Source organism: Tiliqua scincoides, chromosome 1, assembly GCF_035046505.1.
Source record: "Tiliqua scincoides isolate rTilSci1 chromosome 1, rTilSci1.hap2, whole genome shotgun sequence".
Taxonomy (NCBI): Eukaryota; Metazoa; Chordata; class Lepidosauria; order Squamata; family Scincidae; genus Tiliqua; species Tiliqua scincoides.
In genome coordinates, this window is record NC_089821.1 from 126,894,384 (window position 1) to 126,921,256 (window position 26,873).

The 26,873-nt window shown below is 42.7% G+C and overlaps 1 protein-coding gene across 3 annotated transcripts in view; it reads left to right on the top strand.

The window, feature by feature from the left end:
- The window catches only part of UNC80 (unc-80 homolog, NALCN channel complex subunit), a 168,147-nt gene that overhangs the window by 12,378 nt on the left and 128,896 nt on the right, over positions 1–26,873 (top strand). For all 3 annotated transcript variants that reach the window (XM_066636717.1, XM_066636718.1, XM_066636716.1), the window contains exons 3-10: positions 3,484–3,640; positions 7,147–7,454; positions 10,282–10,405; positions 13,440–13,513; positions 14,383–14,522; positions 22,323–22,584; positions 23,424–23,558; positions 25,863–26,079. In XM_066636717.1, coding sequence (XP_066492814.1) covers positions 3,484–3,640; positions 7,147–7,454; positions 10,282–10,405; positions 13,440–13,513; positions 14,383–14,522; positions 22,323–22,584; positions 23,424–23,558; positions 25,863–26,079 — 1,417 coding nt within the window. The remainder of the gene's footprint in view (positions 1–3,483; positions 3,641–7,146; positions 7,455–10,281; positions 10,406–13,439; positions 13,514–14,382; positions 14,523–22,322; positions 22,585–23,423; positions 23,559–25,862; positions 26,080–26,873) is intronic.

Consider the following 26,873-nt stretch of genomic DNA (forward strand, 5'->3'; position numbering starts at 1 on the left):
CAAACTTGCTCATCAATAAGTTTCACCCCCATTTAATTCTCCAGACTCCCTTCACTGTCTGTTTTTCCCCAGTTTGTTAATGTTCTTGTAGCTGTGAGCATTTGATTTTTGATTATCTGATTGAGAAACTCTGGTTTTACTGTAACATCTGTTTTTCCTTGTTTTAAATTTTCATTAACCCTGTTTTGATTTGGGATATTATTTTAATTTTGACTTGGACACTGCTTTGAGCAATTTATGAAAAAATGGTGTTTAACTGTAAGTAAGTAAATAAATATATTGATGTTACCATTTCAACCCTCTGCAAAAATTCCTCTCTATTCAAGTTTTTGAGTGGGACATATAGCTCCTGGAAGCCAAGTCATTAGTGACCTAGCAAAACCTGGCACCCACCCTGTGTACAACAAAATACAAAATCAAGGGAGGAGGAAGGGAGAAAAGGCAAGAAAAGGAGAGATCAGGAGAAAAAAAATGGGGGAGAAAACAAGCAAATAGCAACACCAGCTGGTTTTGTGACTTCATTGTGAATGACAGCACCTTGACATCTTCTATTCACTAGCATCTTTATATTTCATAAAAACATCTAAAGGTAGCATTATCAAGTGTCATATGTAGCAAACACATAAAATATGGGCATCCAAGCATTTGTAAATATCTATGAATATGTTCCTTTAGCCCTGGCCCAAACAGGGTTCCCAGAAACTCGTTCATAGGTCTTATTTGTTGTTTTTTTAAAGATGTGTGTATAGTCCTCTTTTTATGTTCAGTGTAGGTACATTGAAGAAGCAGACTTGTGGTGGCAAGCCCTGTTCTCAGATTGCATGCATCCATCTGAATGTTGGAAACTGAGTTTATGTGCACACATTACGTACACTGAACACAGGGACAGAAAATCTTATGAAAGTTGTCCACAAGCTATGTGTTTGTGCTGAAAGGTCCAGTGCAGCATCTAGAAATCGGGCTTGTCATATAATGTGTAGAGCCACCCTCAGTGAAACTGCTAAATTGTTTTGTGAATTATACTTAATGGAAAATAGAAATCTGTACAGAAAAGAGAATATAAAGTGGCGTTGCTAGGGAGGTGCGGGGGGTGCAGTCCACACCAGGTGATGCGCCGGGGGGATGACGTGCCCTGGGGGATGATACACTAAAATCGTGGCATTAGGAGCTATCCCACCATGCCATAAACTGTTGGATACAGAATTCAAAGCAGAATGCAATGCGAAAAACGGAGTTGAAATAGTGCCTTTCCTTCAAAAGTTATGGCCAAAAAATGGAAAGAAAAAATGAATGGATCCCTATGGAAAGTGAAAGTGAGCTGTATCATGTGTTTACTCGTGAGTAGGTGTACTTGCCATAGTCCATCGGAAAGGGCAGGCTGAGGGGAATCAAATGACACCAGAATGGTCCCGATCCAATGAATGCATCCCCCCAAAAACACCCAAGAAGTTCCCTCCCTCCCTGTTGCAAGTCTATTGAGCCTGAAATGAAGCCACATGGCCATGTTTAGACGCGAGTAGGTGAACTTGCTTAGTCCAATGGAATGGGCAGGCTGAGAGGACTCCAACAAGGTCAGAATGGTCCTGATCCAATAAATGCAGCCCCCAAAAATACCCGAGAAGGACATCTCTCCCTCCCAGCTGTAAGTCTATTGAGCTCTATGGAAAGCGAAGCAGCTTCATGGTTGTGTTTACTCATGAGTAGGGTGGTGGTCAGGTCAGGCAAAGGGGAATGTGAGGACACCAGAATGGTCCCGATCAGATGGAGTTGGAGTGCAACAAATGCTCCAGAAGGCAGCCTCCCCCCCCACTAAGAAGGACAAAGAAAAGAGGCTTCAGGTGGTAAGGGGAAAGTTTTCTATTTTGCACTTGCAAAGCCAGGTGAGTCTTTATTCTGATTTGTCTGTAATAGAAGAACTTTAAACTGGGCACTGGGGAAGGCTGGAAATCTCACTGATTCTTTTGGGGGGGGTGTTATTGCAGGCAGACTACAGAGTAAGCCCCATTGACCAGTATGGGACTTACTTCTGAGTAGACATGCATAGGCTTGAGCTCACAGGCTGCAATCCTACCCACACTTTCCTGAGAGTAAGCCCCATTGACCACAATAGGACTTACTTCAGAGTAGATTCACTTGGTGGAACAGGACTGGCTCCCCCTTATTTAATTATTTCTTTTATTTTAATTTAATTATTTATAATTATTTATTTTAATTTGCTTGATGATGTCACTTCTGGCCATGACATAACTTCCAATGGGTCCTGGACAGATTGTCATTCTAAAAAGTGGGTCCCAGTGCTAAAAGTTTGAGAACTGCTGCAATAAGGTGTTAGTAAGTTGACACGGGTATATATGTGTGTGTGTGTGTGTGTGTGTGTGTGTGTGAGTGACTCTACAAGTTTTCAAAATCACTAAAATCAGAATTTGGAGGAATAATACCATCATGTTGAATGAATGAATGAATGAATGAATGAATGAATGAATGAATAAACCTTTATTAGGCATAGATAGAGAAATCATAAAAGCAAACATAATTAGTCCTAATCCCGTTTATCAAAAACGGAGTTAAGATACTAAATTACTAATAAAACATTTACAGTTCAACATAAAATATCAACATTTTTGACAAATTACATTAAGAAGGCTTAGAAATTGCCAAAAGTAAAAATTTAGAAACTCCCTCTAGCACATCTGGTGAGCAGTCATTTAGGAGACACTTCAGTTTTGCCTCATCCGAAAGCCCATTCATTTTGCCGAGAAGTGGAGTCATGTAAGTGTGGTGGGATCTAGTGTGCCGAGGACAATAAAAAAGAATGTGTATGATTGAGTCAACATTTCCCAAATTACAAGGGCAGAGGCGTTCTTTATATGGTATTTGCCTATATCTGCCTTCTGTGACCTTGGATGGGAACACATTGAATCTTGCCAAGGAGATTGCACGACGTTCAGAAGGGTTGATCAGAATACTCAGATAAGGAGCCATTTGCCCATACTTTAGCAGGATAGAGAAATTAAGAGGGGAGCAAATTCTAGAAGCAAGTTCAAAGAGGTTTTGTGCCTCAATGTCTAGCATTCTTTGCTTTACCCTTTGATAAACTCCAGGGAATTGATAGAAACTTAAAAAATCCAATGAAAAACCAATTGATTCAATTTTTGATTTAATTTGGCTATACCATTTAGAAGAACCAGACTTAGATACCATCATGTTATATATCAGTCAATGCGTAATTTCATGCAGAATGCAGTGAATCAAACCACATTGAAATATCTGTGTTCTAACAAAAGGTACAACAAAAAAAACCAGTGTAGGTGGGGTGATGGTACATCAGCACACCCACCACCTAGGTTGTTGCCCCGCCCACTGCATGGGGTGACGCGCAGGCCTCCCGTACCAGGTGATGCGAATCCTATTGACGCCACTGAGAATATATCAAGTCTTTAAAGAGATTGTACTAAGGTAATTTACTTTTTCCCTTTATTTTAGTCCTTTGAGAGAGTTTTGGTTGAGAACAAGCTGCATGGTCTTTCGCCAGCCCTTTCTGAAGCCATCCAGAGCATTTCTCGCTGGGAACTGGTCCAAGCTGCCTTACCTCATGTACTTCATTGCACTGCCACTCTGCTTTCAAATCGAAACAAGCTAGGTCAGTAAGTGCGTTAGGTAAAAATATGCTAAATGTTGTCTTACACAGGCATATCTGTCCATCTCCGGATCTAGTATTCTCTGTTTCAATTATTCACGGTTCAAAAATCCCCCCATTTCACCCTCCATCATGCAAATTACTTATCTGCTTGTGTTTGCAGCCTTCCTATCGCTGTTCATGGGTTTCGCTGGCTCTTTGCATCGTGTGAGTGCTTCCTGCTTCCATGTTAGTGTCAGGAAGTAATTTGCATTATTTTTGGACCTTTTTGTAGGGTTCCCTTTTATCCATAGTTTTTGTATCCGCCTATGTATGTATAGGCGCCTATATCCGCCTATAGTTTTTGTATATGAGAGGGCTCCTGTACATGCTATCAAGTAATGGTCAGTGGTTCTCAAAGTGTGACTTAGGGCACAAAACTATCCAACCTTCCATCACCAGCTGCAATGCATCCCCAGGGTAAGGGAACAAACGTTTCCTTATCTTGAGGAGGTCTCTATTAGTGCTGCCTCACCCCAGGATGTAGTGCATGCCCCATTGGAACTAGAAAGTTGAATCGGATTGGGCCATTAGACTCCCACCCCAAAGAGGAATAATGAATTTCTAGGAGATGAATGAGATCTTCCCTTTCCAGTTTCTGCCCAGTTTGTTGTGACTGAGCCAGAAGACATAGGGCCTTCCTGTCTACCCTCTTTTCGGTCACTGCAACATTTTTCAGTGATGTGATCTATGCTATGATAAGAGCTCATCAAGTCCTGCTGTGTCCTTCTGATTCAAGTGCTTCAGAGCTCATACTATCTGCCTGCCACTGGGCTCATCTGCCACGTGGTAAGCAATTTGTCTTATGGTTAGACTAGACATTACAGATGTTTGCAATATACTGATGTCCCTATTTTAAGCTGCTTCTGTAGAAGCAATTGGGAAAGGAGAAGTAAAGGAGAAATGTTTGATCATTTCCCTGCCTGCCATCACCACACCCAAAATCACACCAAGAAAACTTTTTTGTCTTCAGGGTTCCAAATGTCTTTTTACCCCTTTCCTCCCAGTCCAAGGTATAACATTACAAACATTTGAACGTAATATCTAGGTTGGATTCATTTGGTGATTATTGAATTATAACGTTAGCACATATAACCTTCACTTCCTGTTGATGAGAGTTGTTTGTAGGTCCAATCCATTACAACTGCTGTGATGGACATTTCATACAGCTTGGCTATCCAGCAAGAGCTGTGATGATTTTATTTAAACATGGTAATGTGAATTTCCCATTAGCTAAATTAGGAAAGATTGGGGGGGGGGGGGGAAAGAGAATGTTTTGTTTGTTTAGAAAGACTCTGTAATAACATTACTTATTTTAGGCATTTATGCCCTGCCTTTCCATCATAAAAGGAAACCCAAGTCGACTCACATCTAAGAGAATAAAATGCAGTACAAAATGGCTAAAACAACACAAGCAATTTAAACAATCCAAACCCAATAAGTTGAGCAATAAAATTTTGTAATAAGCAATAGCAGCAAAAGGGCAGTAAATGCAGCAATAAAAATTCACAATAAAATCCAGTCAGCAGTCAAACTACCTCAAGCACCAGCACCTATCAATTAAAAGCACACTGCTGGTGTGCCCACAGGCCCGGAGAGCTTTCACACTGGCAAGGTGTAACGCTCTTCCATCAGCCTTGTTAACGGGCAGGTTCAGCGGTATCCCCTACTTAGAGAGGAAATGCAAGTGTGGTAGGGATTGTGTTGAGACTTTAATGCATACCTTTTTTTACTGCCCGCTACATGTTGTGTCACGCAAGAAATTTCTAGGTCCATTGCTAGCTAGGATGCAGGGCTGGGAGGATTCAACCATGCTTCAGTCTCTCCTTTCCACTCCTGATCCTGAGACTCTGGATAATGTTGCTTCCTTTTTATCTGGGGTAATAGCCAGGCAGAGCCCTGGGACTCTGGGCAGTGACTGATGTTTTTGCTTATGTTGTGTTGTCTTTGTACATTCCTGTCTTGTTCTGTTCTTTCCCTGTATTTTATGCCAATAAAGGTCTTACTGAACTGAACTGAACTAAAAGCACACTGGAAGAAGATGAACTTGTTCTCAGCAGAAGGACCAGCTGCAATGAGGACAAACACTTTGTGATTTTTTCAAATATGAAAATATCAAATGGTATTAAAAGTAACATTGAAAGTATAAATCAACATGAAAGATGATGGAACATCTAGTACTGCTAGGTCATTTTTGTTTAGCATCAAGCTGTGGCATTGCTAGGGGGTGTGGGGGGTGTGGACTGCACCAGGTGATGCAGTTGGGTGGGGAGTGACACCAGTACTGGCCAAAATTGTGAAAATCTTGGTATTTTTGAATAATGCCATCATGTTTTTATATATCTATATAAAATGAAATGGAACAAACCATGTTGAAATATTTGTATTCTATCAAGAGTTGATGCCAAATAGCCAGAAAAGAAAAACACAACTGCCTTATGTAACAAAAAAAGTGAATTTCCTTAACTCAAAACTGAGTTAGAGACTGATTGTTCTGAGAGCCAATGAGATGTCATTATGACACAGCAGGGAACCCATAAGATTAGTATGAATCAGCTCTCATTTCCATGTATCAGAGCTAGTACTCGAACTCTGATTCAGTTGTGTGAGAGTCATCAAATTGGCCACTGGTTTTTGTTGGTTATTGATTTGTTGGGTGACCTGTACTGTTCATATTAAAATAAATAAAGTTGAAGGGGAATGACACCAACCTAGTGATGCCACTGCATTTCGTTTGTGCATATGACATTGTAATTTATTCTTTATGGTCTGGGTATGGGAGAAGGTCCATTACAGGGTTGATGCAATCAGTGGTGGACTTTCCCCTTCCCGTTTCTGGGGCAAAGGTCTGCAAAGCTATCCCCCAAGATGCCGTTCCCCCAGATGTGAAAACATCCCCTACTTTTGAAGCAGAGCCTTGTGTGACTTCCAGACCAAATGGGAAGCATACTAATGCTTCCCTGCAGTTTTAAACCGCACTTCTGGAAAACTGGAAATGCAGTTTCTGGTCGCGTCGGGAGCCTCACTGAGGCTTTCCACGCAGTCCTAGAGGCATGTGGACCCAGCACCTGGGGCATTTGCTCCATTTGCCCAGTGCTGGGTCTGTTGCTGGTTGCAATTAACTCTTGCGGTAGGTAACCCAAACCCTAACGATGGCTTTGGCATCCAACTTCATAGGATCTGCACCAAATATATAACTCATATGTTGGAAGTGGGAGAGGGGAAGCTTTCAATTTAGGTGTTTGCCCCTACATTCTCAGTAGTAACATCAGTTATAAAGGACCGACTTCTCTCATATCTACACTGTCAGCTCAATTTACTCTCCTCTGAGCTGGGAGTGCTAGTAGTTCTGCTATTAGCTGGTTACTGCATGTGAATGGAGAGTTATGCTTGTCTTTGTGAATCCTGAACTGAACGGATCTTCATTCCCTGCTTTGCTGTGTAATGCCTTGCTGAATTTTTCCACCTAGGACATCAGGACAAACTTGGAGTTGCAGAGACAAAGCTCCTTCATACCCTTCACTGGATGCTGCTGGAAGCTCCTCAAGACTGCAGCAATGACCGCTTTGGGGGAGGAGGAGATAGGGGGTCTAGCTGGAGAGGGAGCAGCAGCGCTTTCATCCACCAAATTGAAAACCAGGGATCTCCAGGGCATTCCAGGCATGATAGCAGCACCAATGAAGAGGAAGAGAACAACAGAAGGAAGTTCTTCCAGAATTCTATGGCCACCGTTGAGCTCTTTGTGTTCTTATTTGCTCCTCTGGTTCACAGGATTAAGGTCAGTGATTCAAGTAAAGTATGTGGAAGCTGTGAAGGCGAGGACATGCTATGATATTAGTTTGAACAGAGGCTGCCTCCAAATTTCACTAAAAGCGTTTGTTTGTTTGATCGATTGATCGATCGATCAAAAGATTCCTATCCCGCCTTTCCTCTTCCAGAGCAGATGCCCAAGGCAGCTTACAATTTATAGATAAAATATATAAAAACAATGAATAAACTCAGAAAAAAAAACCCAATTGGAGGAGGGGAAAACTATTCACACTCAAGGATCTGCTATAGAGGCAGAGGAGGTAGACAACCCATTACTCAAACACCAGATGAAACAAAAAGTTTTTGAACCCTCACCAAAATGCCATGAGGGAAGGGGGTAGATCTTAATTCCCCCAGTAGGGAGTTCTATAATTGTGGCAGTACTACCAATGAGGCTTGCCTCTGTGCCACCATCCCCCTAACTTGGGGAAAAGGTGGCATTCACAGGAAAGCCCCCTCAGATCTAAGACCTAAGAAGGAGGGCCAAAAAATATGGGAGAAGGCGGTCCCTCAGATAACCTGGCCCCAAACTGTGAAAGGCTTTGATTGGTAGTTGTTTAGATTGGTAGAATCAAGAGATGGTTTTTTCAGGAGGGGTGCACAATTGGAGTCTTTAGGATGCTAGGCATCATTCCCTCCTGCAAAGATGAATTTACAGTGTGTACCACCCAATTAGCCAGAACAGCCCTGTCAGATCGAATTAGCCACATTTGGCAAGAGTCAAATAGGCATGATGACGGTCTCAAACTCCAGAGGACCCTATCCACAACCTCCGGCTATAACAGTTTAAAAGAATCCATAGTGATGGAATTGACAAGATGCCATAGGGACAACTTCTTGAACTGTTAAACCAAAGTTGAAGGCATGACATATATGGTCAATTTTATCTGCAAAGTGCCTTGCAAACTCTTCGCAGCAGGCATTCAGGTCCTCCAACTCGTTTGCCAAAGAGGCTGAGTGGAGCAGATCTTGAACAACTTGAAAAAGCTCCTCTGCATGGCTCCATGCAGATACAATGGTGGCAGAGAAAAATGCTTTCTTTGCTGCCATCACTGCCACAGAATAGGCCCTAAAATGGTCTGTAGCCCATAGTCATCACAAGTTTTCCTCCATCTTTGCTCTAGGAGTCGGCCAAGGCATTTCATTGCCCAAAGCTCCTCGGTAAACCAGGGAGCCGTCCTGGCTCAGTGACAAGGCCAAAGTTGTTCAGGAGCAATCGGGTCCAATGCTCTAGCTGCCTCCCCATACCACAGGGTTTATGGATTTATGGTATAATGGATTTAGGATCTGTCATACAAGGAAGTCTCAACATTATTCCACACTGTGAACATAATCCACCAGCATTTAATAGGAAGTTCATGGATAAACCGGGCTGACCCAAAACCTCTTAGTGCCTGAGGCAGCATGCAAAATGTTGCCCCCATTGCCTGGTGATACCTCTGACTTGGTACCTCCTACTTGGGAGTCAAGAGGGAAGGCCTGCATGCCGTGGGATTTGTTATGTTCCCTTGCAGACAAAAATATTAGAAAACAAATTGAAGCAATTAATTAAAAAGAGGGTTGAGCCAGTGTTAAGTTTGCATTTGACAAAGGGACTGGGAGTCACTAGCTTGACTTAGCTGAAGCTGGCGCACCATTTTGAAATGACAGGTTGCACCAGTTGCTCTCTGGAAATCCATCACAGGGTAAGAGTCTTTGCTGACTTCTGCAAGAGCATTTCTTTCCTTCCATTTATGTTCTGCTTGCACATTTGTAAATAAAACAAATATTGCAAGGACATTCAATGTCCCCAGTGCTCTGTCTCATCTAAAGAAAATTAAACCCAGGAGCGCTATCCCTGGAATTTCTCACAATTGGGGGAGCACATAACAGTATTGTTAGGGCTGTTTTCGTTGTTAATCATTAGATTATGTGATATATCAAGGCCCTGTGTGTGCAGGAGCAAATTTGATCTTGATTTTTTGTTCTATATTTTGAATTGTTTTAGGTCACAACATTAGACTTCCAAGTCAGTTTATACCAAATTATACTGTGACTGTTAATGATGTTGGAGAAAGGATATGTAGGATCTTTGTAAAAAAAAAAAAACAACTTTCCCTAGTTTACTGCCATATAAAATACATTTATTAATTGTGCGTGCCAGTTTCTTGCGTCATATTCCACTATGAATTTAGCACCATCAATAAGGCCTCCAGGCTGCAATCTAATATACACACTTGCCTGAGAACACCTCTTAGGCACAGGATTGCGCAGTCAGTATACATAACGTCTGGAACATGCAAGGCACTAATTCCCAACATCTTCCACTCATTCAGTGACAAAGAATCCTCCTAGAGAATCCACATATCTCTAACATTCTGATCACAAGACTTCCTGTGTGCCTCAGAACTTTAAATGTCCACATGGGCTTTTGAGGTTTTTATAGATGATACTTCTGAACCAGGAAGAAGAAAAGGAAATAATGGACAAATCTTATCCTTGTGTATAGGTTTTGCTAGAGCGCTAGATGTAAACTCAAAGATTACAGTAGTTACTTGCACTTTGACCCTTTGCATATTGTTTTAAGAATCATACTAATTAAATAGCAGTAAGTATAAAAAGGTATGGTAGGGATCCTAATCGCACTGCATGAAAGCAAAGGGTGCTTTGTATGATAAAAGAACACTATGAATCAACTTGTAGTATGAGGAACTCTGTGATATAAAAGAAAACTGTGTCTTTTTCTAAGTGTCTCTTTCTAAGTTAGAGCAATTCAAGTAATCCAGGTATGCTCCCATCTTCTCATGTCTTTTTAGGAATCTGATCTGACTTTTCGTCTGGCCAGTGGCCTTGTTATCTGGCAGCCAATGTGGGAGCACAGGCAACCTGAGGTTTCTGCCTTTACTGCACTGGTTAAACCCATCAGGAATATAATCACAGGTGTGTGATCATGTTTTCTATTTTAAGGTTTTTACAAATGGAGAGTATTTTTTCCGTACAAGAATAGCACCCAGAATTCCTTCTGTTACTATTGCTGGATTGGGGTACATAGGTATGTTGGATTATATGGTCTACACACCATTGTTTGAGGTGATGAGGGACAAGAGAGGGACAAGAATGGGATCAGTAAAGAGGGCTTCCTCCTCTTGCTCGTTCAAATTCTTTCCCACCTTTCGATTGCAGGTGCTGTTTTGGGAGGTGTGTAGAAGTGCCCACACTTCTTGAATTGCTTAGGAGACCAAGAGCGCAATCCTAACTCACTTTCTAGCACCGAAACAAGGGCAATGCAGCTTCAAGTTAGGGGAACAAACATTCTCATACTTTGAGGAGGCCTCCGTGAGTGCCGCCCAACTGCAGGATGCAGCACATGCCCCATTGGCACCACCAGGGCTTTTTTTCTAATGGAACGCGGGGGGACGGAGTTCCGGCACCTTTTTTCAGGGGCCCCTCCCCTTTGGAGGCATTCCAGGAGGGGGGGGAGCAAAATAGAGGCATTTGCTGGGTGGGTGCTGAGGGGGTGCAGGGTGGGCGGGCGCCTGGCCCCTGCCTGACCGCACAACGACCCCCTCCTGCCCCCATCTCCAAGCTCTCGCCTGAGCCCAGCCTGCCTCCCCTCCCCCTGCGCTCTGCTTTCCAGCGCAGCTTCCAAGCTGGTGGAGGGCATGGGGGACACACGCCGACGCCGAGGAGGAGGACGGACAGCCAGCCAGCCAGCCAGGGAGAGGGGCTGCGGCACCCACGGAACACCCAGGTACTGGCTTGGCGGAGGAGGAGGGGAAGGAAGCTGGCTGGTGCAGCCCCGTACCAATCTGCAGCACAAGCCTAGGTGTGTCTACTCAGAAGTATGTCTCATTGTGCTCAATGGGGCTTGCTCCTGGGAAAGGGTGCATAGCCTTGCAGCCTGAGAGCCCAAGCATGTCTACTCAGAAGTAAGTTCCATTGTGTTCAATGGGGCTTACTCCCAGGAAAGTGTCATAGCCTTGCAGCTTGAAAGGCAGAGGAAGGGCTCTGAGGCTGCAGTCCTCTCCACACTTTCCTGGGAGGAAGCCCCACTGCCTCTAGTGGGACTGACTTCTGAGTAGACAGGCACAGGAGGAGCTCTGAGGCTGCAGTCCTGTCCACACTTTCCTGGGAGGAAGCCCCACTGCCTCTAATGGGACTGACTTCTGAGTAGACAGGCACAGGATTGGGCCCTGAGGCTGCCATCCTTTCCACAATAAGCCCCATTCACTAAAGTGGACTTCTGAGTAGACATGCATAGGATTGGGCTCTTAGGCTGCAATCCTAGGCACTTTCCTGGGAGTAAGCTCCATTGACTAGAACGAGACTTACTTCAGAGTAGACATACCTAGGATTGGGCTCTTAATCCTGGCAGAGATATATATCTGCACCCGTTTTCACATGCTAAGGGCAGGTGAAAAGGAATTCTATGTGTGTACAAAGTGCTGTCCAGCCTTGCCAGAGATCCTCCTCATCCTTCCCCCACAAGCATGCCCTCCGCCAGCCAGCGTTTGCAACTCCTCTCCAGCAATGCACAGCAGCTGCTCAGAGCAGCAGAGAACATACAATTGCATGCCAAGCGCCTTCCCAAAGACACAGACTATTCTGATACCTCTCGTGTAAGAATTCCTTTTTTGTTCTTACTCCCACAGTTGCTTAGAGTAATTTTACTACATGGAACTCATGTGAGCCATTTTTCGGAATCCATTCACTGCTTCCTCTCCTCGAAGTAGTGCCACACTACATACTACACACTACAAGTGTACCTGTACAGTATTTTTCCCCATGTGTAGAAAAAATAGCTAGGGGGAAGGGGATATGGAGATTGACAACCCAATCCTATGCATGTCTACTCAGAAGTAAGTTCATCTTTAGGGGGGAAGCACATAAAAATATTTTATTTCTCCAATAATAAATGGTAAGCAAACAAACAAACAAACAAACAAACAAACAAACAAACAAACAAACAAACAAACAAACAAAAGATTAACAAGTTGTGAGTTCCTGCACCTTTTTATTTACAAAAAAAGCACTGGGCACCACTATGTCAGTGCGGGAAAGTTGGTTAGGATTTGGGCCTAAAATGAGTAAGAGACAAAGTAACAAGACAGACAGTTTGTCTGATCACTGCAGAATGAGAGTATGCAAGGTATAAACTGACAGATTTCTGCGCTACTGTGTCACTGCATGTTGCTGGATTCCTGAGTTTCATGACACTGCTAGCAAGGATGTAAACTTTGATTAGAGGATACGTTTGCACAATTAATATATTAAAAAAACATCAGTAACAGTATGCCACTTTGAGGGCTTTAACCCTCACCCACTAGACACAAAGTGTCATTTCTGGAGCCTAACGAGGGATGGAACCTAAATTCATCAAGATCGGAGGGAGTACCAATGCATCTGAATGGGTTTTGGATTCAGCATGAATATAAATTCAGTGTAGCCTCTGGCAGAGTTCAATACATGCATTACATGTTAAAAATAATTTCCCTGAGAGGTGGACTAGAGCGCTTTAGTGGGATCACCCAACTCTATGGCCCAATGTAGTGAGGGATTGTGCAATTTATGACCCAATGCATACATCAGTAGCATATGTGAAATGCTGTGAAACGGGTGAACAGGCTTTAAAGAGCTGTCTCCAGCTCCCAATCATGCAATTGTTCCTTTCAAACATTATTGCAGTAGTTAAAGTGAAGCTATGCCACTGCTAGTAATGTGCGACTTCAGTTGCTGATTTTGTAATTCCAGGTTCTGGATGCTGGTGTATTAATTAATGAGGACATTTTAAAATAAAATGCAAAAAAAAAAAAAAAAAATCCCTTTAAAATTACTCCTAGTTTTTTGGGAGTGATTTAAAAAGAGGATTTATACATTTTATTTATATACATTTATCCCACTTGTAGCCCACAGAGACTTACACAGCAGTTGGATTTATGTAGCTGAAGGTATAAAAAGCTCTTCCATTTTCCAGCTAAGAGAAGTTCTCCAATCAAAAACCAGACTCTAACATGTGAATCTCCAAATCTGGATGTTGGACGTACAGAGGTAATGACGGATGCTATGTGGTCCTTTTAGCCGTGCTGCCCTGAGGGCCATTGTGTCCATTGCTTTCCAATCTGGAGGCATTCTGAGGGCCTTAAAACGTCACTTCTGCATCTTTGGAGAAAACCGGAAATGATGCTTTAAGGCCCCCAGAAGGCCTCTGGAGATCACGCAACTAGAGAGGGAGAAGGTACTTTTGTGCTCACCCTGGGGCAGTGGCCAGGACCGCCAGTGGGTGGGGTGGGGGTCTGATATGATAGATATATTGATTTGTAGTTACAGCACTTGAATAGTCCTATTAGGAGCATGTTGGGAGACAGGAAGTGAGCTGACAGAAATTGATTAGGGATGCTTTTACTTACCAAAATCAGAATATCTTGCCTGGGCATATTTGCTGATTGGCGTGCTTATTTTTAATCACTTTACAGCAGCCACAGTCCCTTCAGGGAGTTGGTGGCACTAATTTAAACAAAATCTCCTATATAGTATGCATTCCTCTAGAATTACCCATGGATACAGCATAATCCTTGTCACTCCCGGATTGGCCTTTTCAGCCACACTAGACGCTGTGCCAGAACCACCTTTCAGAGTGCGATACCGTAGTCTTTCGAGACTGAAGGTTGCCAATACAATACAATGTTCTAACTTGAAAGTAAATCCATTTCAATTCAATGGGACTACCCTCAAGTAAGTGTGCACAGGATTGCAGTTTCCACGTGTATCCCAATAGTTGTTCCTGTAAGAAAGTGTTCAGGAGGTCAACTGAAGTTTCACCTCCTCCAGGTGCTGGTCTCAGATATTAGGTAGAGGAGAAAATTATCCATTTTAATTGCATGTGTTTCTGTTCAACCTTCCTCATCCTTTGCCCACAGGGACTGCAGGTAGTGTGTGAAGCAGCCCAACCAGACTCTGTTGCTCCCAAGCCTGCAATTTCAGGCTGTCACAGAGGAAACTCCATTGATGGAAGTGTGTCATCCCAAGCATCTCAGGAGAGAGGCCCCCCGTATCCCAGGTACAAAATCATCTTGTTCAAGGCTCCTGTTTTGCAGGACTTTCTTTCCTTGCTTTTGCTGGTTCATACAATACACACGGTAGTGTTTTGCTAAACATTGACCTGCCAAATATTACGTATGTTGTTTTATTTTAAATTGTTATTGCTGTTACTTCCTTTGAAGGAACACATCATCATGTTGCCCCCTTCCTGCACCAGGTATGCCCGCCGCATCCAGAATGGGTCCATTTTGGAGCCATTTATAGCCAAGGAAGGATGGGTTGGCCCAGTTCACGGTTTTCGCCACTTCTGGCAACAAGCACTTCATGTGCCCTCCACAGTGAGCCCAGGAAATACTCAGAGCGCTGTGGAGGGGGAGCATGTTGCCCCAGTCACACCCCTGCACAAGCTCCTGCCCCCCAACACCCCCTGTGGCCTGGTACCTAGGGCCCAGGGCCCCCACCTATCCACCAGCTTTGTCTGCTACTTCTGTAAGGTGAAAACTCATATATTGGAAAAGTCCCTCCCCCCATAGAATTCTATGTTATAATTTCTGATTGCTACAGTTTCCAATATTATTTCCACTTGCTACGAGGCAAGCATACTGGGAACTCATGCTGGCGTTACAGAAATCATGGGAGGTACTTCTATATTCTTGAGTGCCAGTGTAAGTTCCCAGCATGCTTCCCTTGTAGTGTGTGGAACAGCATGTGCTACCTACTCTTTAATGCAGTGTTTCCCAAACTGTGGGTTGTGATGCATCAATGGGTCACAACCTGATTGTTGGTGGGTCATGAAACTGACGCACTGATAGCTGACAAGGAAATATATAGAGCCCTATTGAAACTGAAACTGAGCTACACATGAGCATTTACTTGTGAATGCACTTCAGTCCACTTCAAAGGGCAAGCTGAGAGAAACACAATGCCATCAGCATGGCCCTAATTTAATAAATGCAGGTTCCAAAGAACTTGAGATGGAAGTTCTCCCTCCAAGCTGACAAGGAAAATGTATGGAGCCCTATCGAAAGTGAAACTGAGTCACACATGTGTGTTTACTCAAGAGTAGGCAAGCATGCCTTGGCTCCTATTGAAAACCCAGCAAAGGGGAATGTAAGGCCACCAGAATAGTCCAGTCTGATGAATGTGGAGCTCATCAAATGCTCCAGAAGGTACTCCCCCACCATGGTGATAAAAACAGAGACTTGATCTGCTGGTAAGGTGAAACTGGTTTTATTAAAGGCACAATCCTAACCAGGTCTACTCAGAAATAAATTGTGTTCATTGGGACTTACTCGTAGGAAAGTGAGGTTAGGATTGAAGCCTCAAGGCCCAATCCTATCCAATTTTCCAGCACCGATGAAGACACAATGCAGCCCCAAGATAAGGGAACAAGTGTTCCCATGTCTTAAGGAGGCCTCTGTGACTGCTGCCCCACCACAAGTTGCAGTGCATGCCCCATTGGCACAGTTACACCGGCATTGGAAAATTGGATAGGATTGGGCCATTAGTCTCATAAAGCTATGTGGGCCTATTAGACTATCATTTTAAAAAGTGGATCCAGGTGTTAAGAATTTGGATACCATTGCCTTAAAGTGCTTTACAGACCAAAATCTCATATAATTGAAATTATACTTGTACAATGAATTTACAGGTATGAATTTATACACCTATTTATAGTGAAAATTCATAAAGAGATCTTAGTATGTCAAAGGATTGATTACTCTGTGTATGCAGCAATTGTTACCCTACACATGTCTGATCTTGTCTGATCTCAGAAGCTAAGCAGGGTCAGACCTGGTTAGTACTTGGATGGGATACCGCTTGGGAATACCAAGTGCTGTAGGCTTATACCATAGTCTTTTGAGACTGAAGGTTGCCAACCAACTCTGTGTATGCATGTGCATTAAATAAATAATATATTTTTAAAATGACATCTTGGAAAAAAGTTCATCTTGGTCTTAATGTTAAAAAAGGAGGACTCCCAACTGTATGGTTCAGCCTTTGAAATATATTGGAATCTGAAATGTGTACTGTCTTGCATATCAAATACACATATTGTTATAATATGGTAGGGATGACCCAGACACACCACCAGAGTCAACCTTAGGAGCTGCATGATCCAATTGGAGACTTCTTTTTTTGCAGGGCCCGAGGTTCACAGTCAAGGTCTGTAGAATCTTAGAGATATCAATAAAATTTATTATAAACTTTATGTTAGAATGGAAAACGGTCAAAATATACACTTTAAAAGTGCATGTGAATTAATGGACCCAATACATCTATCCCCAATACAGGGCCTTCTCAGTAGTGGCACCAACATTATGGAACTCCCTTCCACTTGACTTGAGAATGGCTCCCTCTCTTGAGAATTTTCGGCGAGGCCTGAAGACCTTGCTGTTTAAACAAGCCTTCTGACTTCATGGCCTTTTTAACATCTTTTATACATCTTTTAGTTGCTTTTTTACAGGCCTGATTCCTCCATGAACTGCTGTTTTATGCTCTTTTTTTATTCTGACTTTTATCTGACTACTGTTTTTATGGTTTCTGTTAATGTGTTTTTAATATGTTTTTATCTGTTGCTAAATTATGTTTTAATTTGGTTTTTAATATGTTGTAAGCCGCCCTGGGTCCCTTTAGGGAGAAGGGCGGGATAGAAATAAAGTTTATTATTATTATTATTATTATTATTACATCTAATCACATTTTAGTATAAAATTGCTTACATGTAAGTCTGCAAGTAAACAAACAGAATGTGTAGATTACTTTTGAAAAGTAAATAGTTACAAAATCCCTTGTTTTAGTGATTGTGAGATGATTTTGTAAACATACTAACTTTATTTTTTATTTAGAAAAAACATTCAGAGTGTCCAATGCAATGTATTTGTTGTGTGTATTTGATTATTTATTTATGTCAGAATGCCAGATGCGAGGAGGGCACCAGGATGCAGGTCTCTTGTTATCTGGTGTGCCACCTGGGGCATTTGGTGGGCAGCTGTGAGATACAGGAAGCTGGACTAGATGGGCATATGGCCTGATCCAGTGGGGCTGTTCTTATGTTCTTATGACAAGACTAGATTACCCTAGTATGGGGGCCCAATTGGGAGCAATTGGTTCAATTGTCTTAAAGCCAGCTCTGACACCACTTCTAGTGAAGAGAACTGAAACATTCATTTTTCAAGTTAATTACAAATATGACCCTTAGAGGGCCCAGCAAAACAGCAATAGTAGGCATTCAGAGGAGCTTTTTCTTTCCAAGTTCTTTTGAGAGGCCAGTGACCCCTCCCTCTATTATTAATTCAATAACCACCCAGAACTAATTTATATTCTTCACCACACATATGTGTTGCATACACCCTAATGGTGGCATTGAGATAGTTCAGACCATCATTCCCCATATAGATTTGGATAGTATGGTGGAAAGAATTATACCATTTCACACTATATATTTGCACTCTACGTATGTTACAGCAATGGTGGAAGAGCTACTTCTGAAACAGTCGGTTCCTTTCCTATCCTATAATTCCACTATCCCCTTCTGAGATGCTGTAATATGAGCAGCTGCTGCACAGATGCAGACCTATTTTGCCAGTTTTATTTTTGCACCTAGATTCCTATAGTCTATAATATTTCTGGGCCTGTTTTATTACCAGATAAACCCCACTTTGTTGTTTAGGATATGATGGCATTAGGTATGCATATAACACAGGCCTAAAAAATTGAGGGTCAGAAAAGTTTTTCCCAAACTTTATGGTGGTTTGATATGAATTTGGGGTGCCAATTCCAAAAATAGCATCCGTTTTGCCCTATCATGTCTAGTTTTGAAGATATAGTATAGCCTCATTAGTGAATGGTTCAAACAGCTTCCTCATGAGGAAGCCATGGTGTAGGCTACCCTACACTGTTGCACCCTAGCAACACATATTAAACAACTCCATTGACCATGGCTAGGTGGTGCTGGCCCTTTAAATATTGCAGCAATGCAATGGAATGAGGCCATCAAAAAGCAATTCCAGTGTTTCTGCTGTAACCTATAAAGGGGAGCTAGTGGCGTCACTAGGATTCGCATCAGCCAGTGCGGGAGGCCTGCGCATCACCCCATGCAGTGGGCGGGGCAACACCCCAGGTGGGCATATTGATGCACCATTGCCTCACCCCCACCAGTTTTTTGGCTGTACCTTTTGTTAGAACACAGGTATTTCAATGTGGAGTGTTTCATTGCATTCCTATTCCCGGTGCGTCACCTGGTGTGGCCCGCACCCCCCGCACCCCCTAGCAACGCCAGTGAGGGGAGCCATTTATGCGGTGTATGCTGCTGGGAAGAGGACATAGCAGTCTCTCTGCACTGGTATGTGCACAGAAGAAAATATCATAGCGTTGGAAGGGACCTACAAGTTCATCTAGTCCAACCCCCTGCTTGTAGCAGAAAATGATCCTAGAGCATCTCCAGAATGTGTCTGTCAAGCCTCTGCTTGGAGACACTTCCCCCAACCCAAACCCAATATTAAAATATGACACTTTGTCATTCCAGCTGAACCACTGTTAAGAAGTTGTCCCTTTTTCTTGTTTATTTAGTACGCAAGTTCAAAGCATCCAAGGGAGGAATGAACTGGTTTTTAGACAGCAGAAATGTGGCAATCAGCTTCTGAAACCGAGCCAGGCGGTCGCTATGGGAATGAAGCTGCAGGCAGGCTCCGTAGCCTGCTGTTGTTAATTTCTCCTCATTTGCTGAACTCATTGATCACTCCAAACTGAATGGAGAGAGAGCTTTGGTTGCATAGCAACAGGCCAGGAAGAAATAAATGTTTGCGCCAGTTACCAACCCAGCCTTTGTGGTATTCTTTTGTCCTTGAAGGCAAAATTCAACCAAATGTCAGTGTCCTGAACCTCGTGGTCTTTGGGAATTGAAAGGACTGACAAAATGAGTGCAGGGTTGAAAATAAAATTAAACAGGCATATGAAATTCTGTGTTGTTTTTTTAAAAGATGCTCATTCACCTAAATAGCTTGCCTTTAGGGTAGATTTGCTGCTGTGAGATACAGGAAGCTGGACTAGATGGGCCCTTGGCCTGATTCAGCAGAACTTTTCTTATGTAAGTTCCTACCCCTTTTGGCTGCTGGGACATATGCAGGCACTGGAAGTCTGATGAAGGATAATTTGCAGCACAGCAGGAGGGTCTAGCACAGTAATTTTCAATCTTTTTCATCACACAGCACACTGACAAGGTGCTAAAATTGCAGACACACCATCAGTGTCTTGACAATCGACAAGGCATACCGCACTGACAACAGGGGGCTCACATCCCCCAGTGTCCTACTAACAAAGGATTGTCCCCCAAACTCCCATTGAACACCTGCAGACCATCTGTGGCACAATAGTGTGCCATGGCACAATGGTTGAAAATGGTTGGTCTAACACCTGAGAAAATAATTGCAGTGAACCTATGGTCTCAATTCCCATGTTGGGTGTCTCTCATGGATGTCACAGATGTGTTTTGCTAATGAACAACTGCATGTTTGGTTCAGACCTGAGTTTTGTGCAAACAGAGCTGAAAGCATTGGCCAGTTAATTGGTGTGATTCATTCATTGGTTAATGATTCACGCAGTATAGATGTGGGTGATTCATCCAGTTTCAAAAAGGTGCTCCTTTGAAGAGGTTGCATAGAATCGATGGCACTGAGGCAAACAGAAAATACGCATCTCTTATTTCAGGCAGTGCATTTAGCATGTTTCCCTATGCGATAAAAGATTTGTCTGACGTTCTGTAAAGAGAAAGAAGTTTAGATATTTTTGAATTGTCACCTGAATGGAAGAAGTGGCTGTTTTAATTTTACCAACCAATTATTGGGGTAAATACAAGTTAAATAAAAGTAAATACAAGTTAAATATTATTAAACTAACAGCCCAATCCTATGTATGTTGTTAAAATGATGGATCCAATGAGATTTACTCCCAAATAAGTGCTTGTAGAATTGCAGTCTAGAAAGCTTATGAGCATCTTTTGGGTAGTCCTATAGTACGAGTTCACTATTCCAAGACATTGGTAAATTGATCTAGGAAGTCCATTTTAATTTCTGATCACTTGCAATTTCAGTCATTCTGTTTTCTTTTGAGAATTTTGAAGCCATTGAAATCTAGCACCTCCTCCCCAAGAATTCTGACTACCGGAGCTGTCAGTTATTTCAAAGAAATAATTTTTAACGGCTATAGATACTAAGGATAGAAGAAAAGGCTGGAGTGTGTTCTGACAACTTGCAGCCCAATCCTGAGCTTCCCAGTGCACAGGGCTGCAGTGGTGCTGAAAATGGCTGCCGCTGCATCCAGCATGCTCCAGGCAGCTGCCACCTCCTCCACAGGAGAAGGGGACTTTTTCCCCTTCCCCGGGTAAACTGACTAGCCCCGCAATGGGCTACTCTATTCTACATCAACCCGAAGGTTGCCAGAGAATGAAGAGCCTCCATGTTGAGCGGCAAGCCCAACATGGAGGCTCTGGATCCGGTGGAGCAAAGCTCCACTGGTCCCATCTCTCCCCCCACCCCACTCCCTCCCCCCGGCACGCCCACTCCCCACCTCCCCCCACCCCAGAACACCTCCCCCACGCCCCTATCTACTTCACTGCTGCTTAGTGGTCCATGTGAGCGCTGAGCAGTGGAGCTCCGGAGCTCCACTGGCACTAGCCCAGCACTGGCCAGCACTGGGCTAGCACTGGCGCTAGGGTCTGCAAATGTGTCTTATGGCATGTTTACAACAGTGCGTGCTGGCGGTGAGCCAGCATGCACTCCATAGGATTGGGCCCTTAAAAGCAAGAGGGAGACTGGATGGATGGGTATTCAGTTAGTCTTCCTCTTGCAACCCTCTCCCATGATAATGAGTTCCTGCCTTTTCTATTTCTTTGTCAGATGAATCCTATTCCTTGTTTCTTTCTGCTGCTTAGATATACAAGCAATAGATCAAGAATGCTTGCATTTTAAATAATTTGTGCTGATTTATTTTAATATAAATTATTTAGATTGCAAAATAATTTTTTTCTGGTTACAGCATTAGCAAGGTTTAGTGCAGAATTCAGTACAGTATTGTCTGATAGGTTGGTACTGTAATGTTAAAATAGACTTGTAAGAAGGCTGAAATGAACACATTTTTGTTTGAAAGATTCTCCTCTGTTTTAATCCTCCTCTGTTTTAATCCTGTTGGATAGTGTTTCTTAAACTGTGGATTGGGACCCACTAGGTGGGTCATGAGTTAATTTCAGGTGGGTCCCCATTCATTTCAACTGGGGAATTTTATTTTTAATATATTAGACTTGATGCTACCATGGTATGCATTTGGAGAAATGTTACAGATCTGTACTTTTATCAGACTACTATATGCCTGATAATGTGCTTTTAAGAATTTGCTTTTAAGAATGATGGGGCTTACATCTGGCTAACTGTGGATAGGTTTGCAGCCTTTGGGATGTTTGGGGAATTCTTTTTAAACAGATCAGCAACCGCTTGGAAGGGTTGAGGGTTCTTCTTTATTTTAAATAATTTTTTAACTTATTGTACACTTTTAATTTACTTGATTAATTGATTTGATTTGTTTTTGATGGGGTGGTGTTAATTTTTTCTGTTCGATGATGTCACTTCTGGCTATTACATCTCTTCTGGCTTAATGACATCACTTCCTGTGGGTCCTGACGGATTTTCATTCTAAAAAGTGTGTCCAGGTGGTAAAAAGTTTGAGAACTACTGCTCTAAGAAATACACACATATGTCCAGGAAGCAAATTGTGTTTTGTCTGAATGTGTTCTCCCTAACACTCATTACTTTATCATTTGTGACAGAGTGTCTTTGGTGATCCCACCATGCCAAAAGTCTCGATATGCCACCTACTTTGACGTGGCAGTATTACGCTGCCTGCTCCAACCACACTGGTCTGAGGAAGGCACTCAGTGGTCCCTGATGTATTACCTCCAGAGGCTGCGCCACATGTTAGAGGAGAAACCTGAGAAACCTCCAGAACCAGAAGTCCCACAGTTGCCAAGGCCACGCAGCAGTTCCATGGTGGCTGCTGCTCCCTCACTGGTGAACACTCACAAAACTCAGGTAAGGAGTACATCAGATTCCACAGAAGCTTAGGGACTATATGTCTAGTTTTAGATTGTTGGCATGTGGGAAATGAGGGCATGCTTGAAACCTAGAGTAGGGGAACTAAAAGTAACTCACAGGGTCCTTTATCCAACAACCCACATAGTGTGTGTATTGTTTATGCATTCTGGGAGACCACTGTTGTTAGGAATTGCTACTGATGAACTGATGGTAGCCCAGGATGATTGGTTGGTGGAAACTAATGACAAGAGATGTTCTCTGATAGCTAGGAATCACTCTTCAGGTTTTGGTATGTAGTATTCCTGAGAATGTGGACCAGCCAATGGGATTGTGACACTTTGCAAAGAGTGAGAGGGGACAAAGCATTAGTGTGGATCCAGTTTGTCATTACATTTGAGAGAGAGAGAGAGAGAGATTGGAGATCTTAGCTGGAGTTGGGGGTACTGTGTTGGGTGGGGTTTAGCAGTTGCTTTGTCACAATCTGATACAGCTTTAGTAGTAGATCTGCCTACTGCAGGAGTGCCTGTTTGAAGTATTTGTTTTATTCATAACTGGGCAAGCAGAGCACAGTGGAAATAAAGATAATATGAATCTCCAGTGCTAATATAAGGAAACCAAATATGGGGAGTACTATCCCTGGAACTTCTCACCACTCATGGGAATGGGGAAGAAATTAATAGTAGAAGAACAGATATTGTAGCTTCTTAACCCATTTTTGCCCGGCCCATAGGTGTACACATTTGATCCCTGTTGCATATATACAACGTTGGGCAGAAATGGCTTAACCAGTTCCTCTATATGTAGGTTTATGTTTCCTGTCTTTCTGGGGAATGTAGGATCTTACAATGAAATACAATGAGGAGGAAAAATCTTTAAGCACTGAAGCTTTTGCCAAAGTGTCCCTAACCAATCTGCGGAGACCAGCCGTTCCAGACCTCTCCTCTGATTTGGGAATGAACATTTTTAAGAAGGTAAGTAGAACTATCAAACATTAGATTATGTTTGTGAACACTTACCTTAAGGTACATAGTGTTTTTAAAGTTATAGACTGTATGGGCTAGACAGAGATGGAGACCATCCCTCAACTGAACTGATGTAATCTAAACTCTGTTTTTCATGTCATGTAATGTTACTCCTTAGGTAACAGGCTATACTTGGGGCTTGGAGCCTCACATTATCCCCCAGTACAGGTTGAACACACGAGATGAACTATTCTAGATGAGGTTAGGGTCAAATAAGATGTCACTTTTCAGATGTATGCAATATTCTCCAAATAGTTTATTTTTTAGATGCTAAGCAGCTGGAAGAAAATGCAAATTTGCCTGGAAAAGCCAGAGGAGATGTAGCAGAACAGGCCCAGAGTAGGATTTACCTGTTGGATTCACAGGTGAAACTGGCACTCTATCAAAAGCAATAGGTTAATATCACCAGGACAAGACAAATGGTAGTAGACTATCCCTTTTCCTTTCTTCTACTGTTGCTTCTTGCTAGGTGCTTATGAAAATGTGGGCCGGTTGTCTTCCTTCTACCCTTGAGAGATTGTTGTAAGCAAAAAGTGATGCAACTGGGACGAGGAAGGGGAAAATACACTCTGTGGGGTTACCTAAACTGTAGAGCTAATAGGTGTTTTCTAGGACATTTGTAAGGGTGCACGCTGAGCCATCATGCATATTATTTCACTCAGGAAGCATAGAAATCTGTCTGGGGTCTACCATGATGCGAAGTTTAGAAACTTTGCTTTCTCATGCAGGCTTCAAAGGCAGATATTTTCTAATAAAGTCTGAAAAAACTGAAGTGCTGTGATAGGTTTTCAGTGCTCATAAGGAAGGCTATAGCTCTGCAACTTTTTCAGGTCCTCCCCGGTCCCATTCTTATTTTCCCTGCAAATGGGATGGGGGCAAATATACAGTCTATGCCTGTGGTTCTCAAACTGTGGATCCAGGACCCACCAGTGGATCATGACCCAATTTTTATTGGATCGTGAAACTGACAGGGCATATTAGGCTATGTGTATCAAGGGTTTATAAATCTGGCAACAGTCTCCAGGGCAACCTTTTTTCACCTCATGGCACACTGATAGGGCTCTAAAATTTTCAAGGTGCACGATGCATTTTTTGATGATTGACAGGGCACACCACATCACCAGTAGGAGCCTTGCATACATCAATGGCTCTATTAATAAATGACCCACCCCCAAACTCCCATGGCACACCTATAGACACTAGTGTGCCATGGCGCAGTGGTTGAAAATCACTGCTCTAGGGCCTCTAAACGTTTGAGAACCACTGTCTGTGCAATTCATTTCTCCTTCCTGCCTCTCCTGTCATTTGCCCTTGTCCAAAGTAAACATCTGAAGTGACAACCCAAAAATCGTGAGAGGAATGTAATCACACAAGAATTAAATAGAATTATGTAGGTTTGCATAAATTACGCAGCTAATTCTGAATCCAGAACTTAGGTGTTCCTTTCACAGAGGGGTGTGTGTGTGTTTCAGTCAGGTTGTTAAGTGAAACTTTGTTAGTACCAGATACTGAATAGAAAGCTAGTTTACCAGCAGCAGCAGCAACTGAACTATTAACTTATGCCCCCAGATTCTAGTATTGGGGCCATAAGTTAATAGTTAAGTTGTTGCTGCTGTTGCTGCTGGTGCTGGTAAACTAGCTTTCAACAAAACAGTTCTTAAAGCAGTTTACATACCAAAAGATGGATCCTATTTAAAGGGACTCACTGTTTAGAACAGGGGTGTCAAACATAAGTCTCGGGGGCTGGATGTGGCCCGTGGAAGCTTTTTATCTGGTACTCAGGCTCTCAGCTGCTGAGCAGTGCTGAGGTGTCACTGCTGAGAAGGCAGCCTGCATGATAACTGGGCTCTCCCTTATCTTGAAATATGATCAAGATTTCTGTATTTTCTGTTTTGTCATTTGCAGCGAATGAGTTCCTAAGTGTAAAAGTGTTTCTTTTTGGTTATCACCTGTTTAATGACATAACATCCTGCCTAATAACATCACTTCCAGCCCTCAGCAGGTGTCATGAATGCTATTCAGCCTGCTGTATGGAACGAGTTTGACACCACTGGTTTAGAAGAATGACACCAGGAAGACACTATGAAACATGCTCTGCTGAGATGAACCTATGAATATATCAGTTTGCCAAATAATATAATACAATCTGAGTCCTTGGGCGGGTTCATATTTGGTTTTGTGCAGTCTCCTTGAAATCTTGGTGTGATTTCCTCAAGGCTTCAGCTTGGATTTCTTCTCGTGTTCCTCCTGCAGTTTAAGAGTCGCAAAGAGGATCGTGAGCGCAAAGGTTCTATTCCTTTCCACCACACGGGGAAGAAGCGGCAGCGGAGGATGGGCGTGCCTTTCTTGCTTCACGAAGACCATTTGGATGTGTCGCCAACTCGAAGCACTTTCTCCTTTGGCAGCTTCTCTGGGATCGGTGAAGATCGACGTGGTATTGAGAGAAGCGGGTGGCAGACCACTATCTTAGGTGAGGGCAAAACACTACCATGAAAGCAGATAAAAATCCTCCCTGCTGGAGAGAGGATGAAAGCTAGAATTTTCCATTATTTTTATGCACCACAGAAAATTGCTTGATTAGATCCTAAGCCCAGAATAATGTGTGACATGCTACTAATCTAATCTGATATAGTCATTCTAGAAATTTTACACTGTATTTATTTATGCCAGTTTTTCAGTTTAACCTTACATTTCTGAGTTCTACTTGGTCTAAATAATTGTGATAGCATTAACTGGTTTCTACCAATTGAGGACATAATGTTTCCAGACAACTTTGCTCATCCTATCTTTTCAAATCTTGAAGCTGTTACATCACTCATTAGTCACTGTGAATGACAAGTGCCCTGTTTGTGCCCAGAAAATAATTTCCCATGTTTTCATTCCAATTTTATAGCCAAAAGGCTACCAGTATGACCTACAGCACAACTCTGTACGTGCTTATTCAGAAATAAGTCCCACTGGGGCTTATTCCCAGGTAAATGTATAGGATTACAGCCTTAGGACCCAATCCTATCCAATTTTCCAGTACTTGTGCTGCTGTACCAATGGGGTATGCACTGCATCCTGTGGTAGGGAGGCATTCACAGAGGCCTCCTCAAGGTATGGGAACATTTGTTCCCTTATCTCAGGGCTGCATTCAGGTTGCACCGGTTGTTGGAAAGTTGGATAGAATTGGGCCCTCAATCAATACAATTTAATGCAGCAATCAGAAATGGAAAAAATCTTGGTCGATATGTAAGAATGCCTCCTTAAGTACTGGGTGCC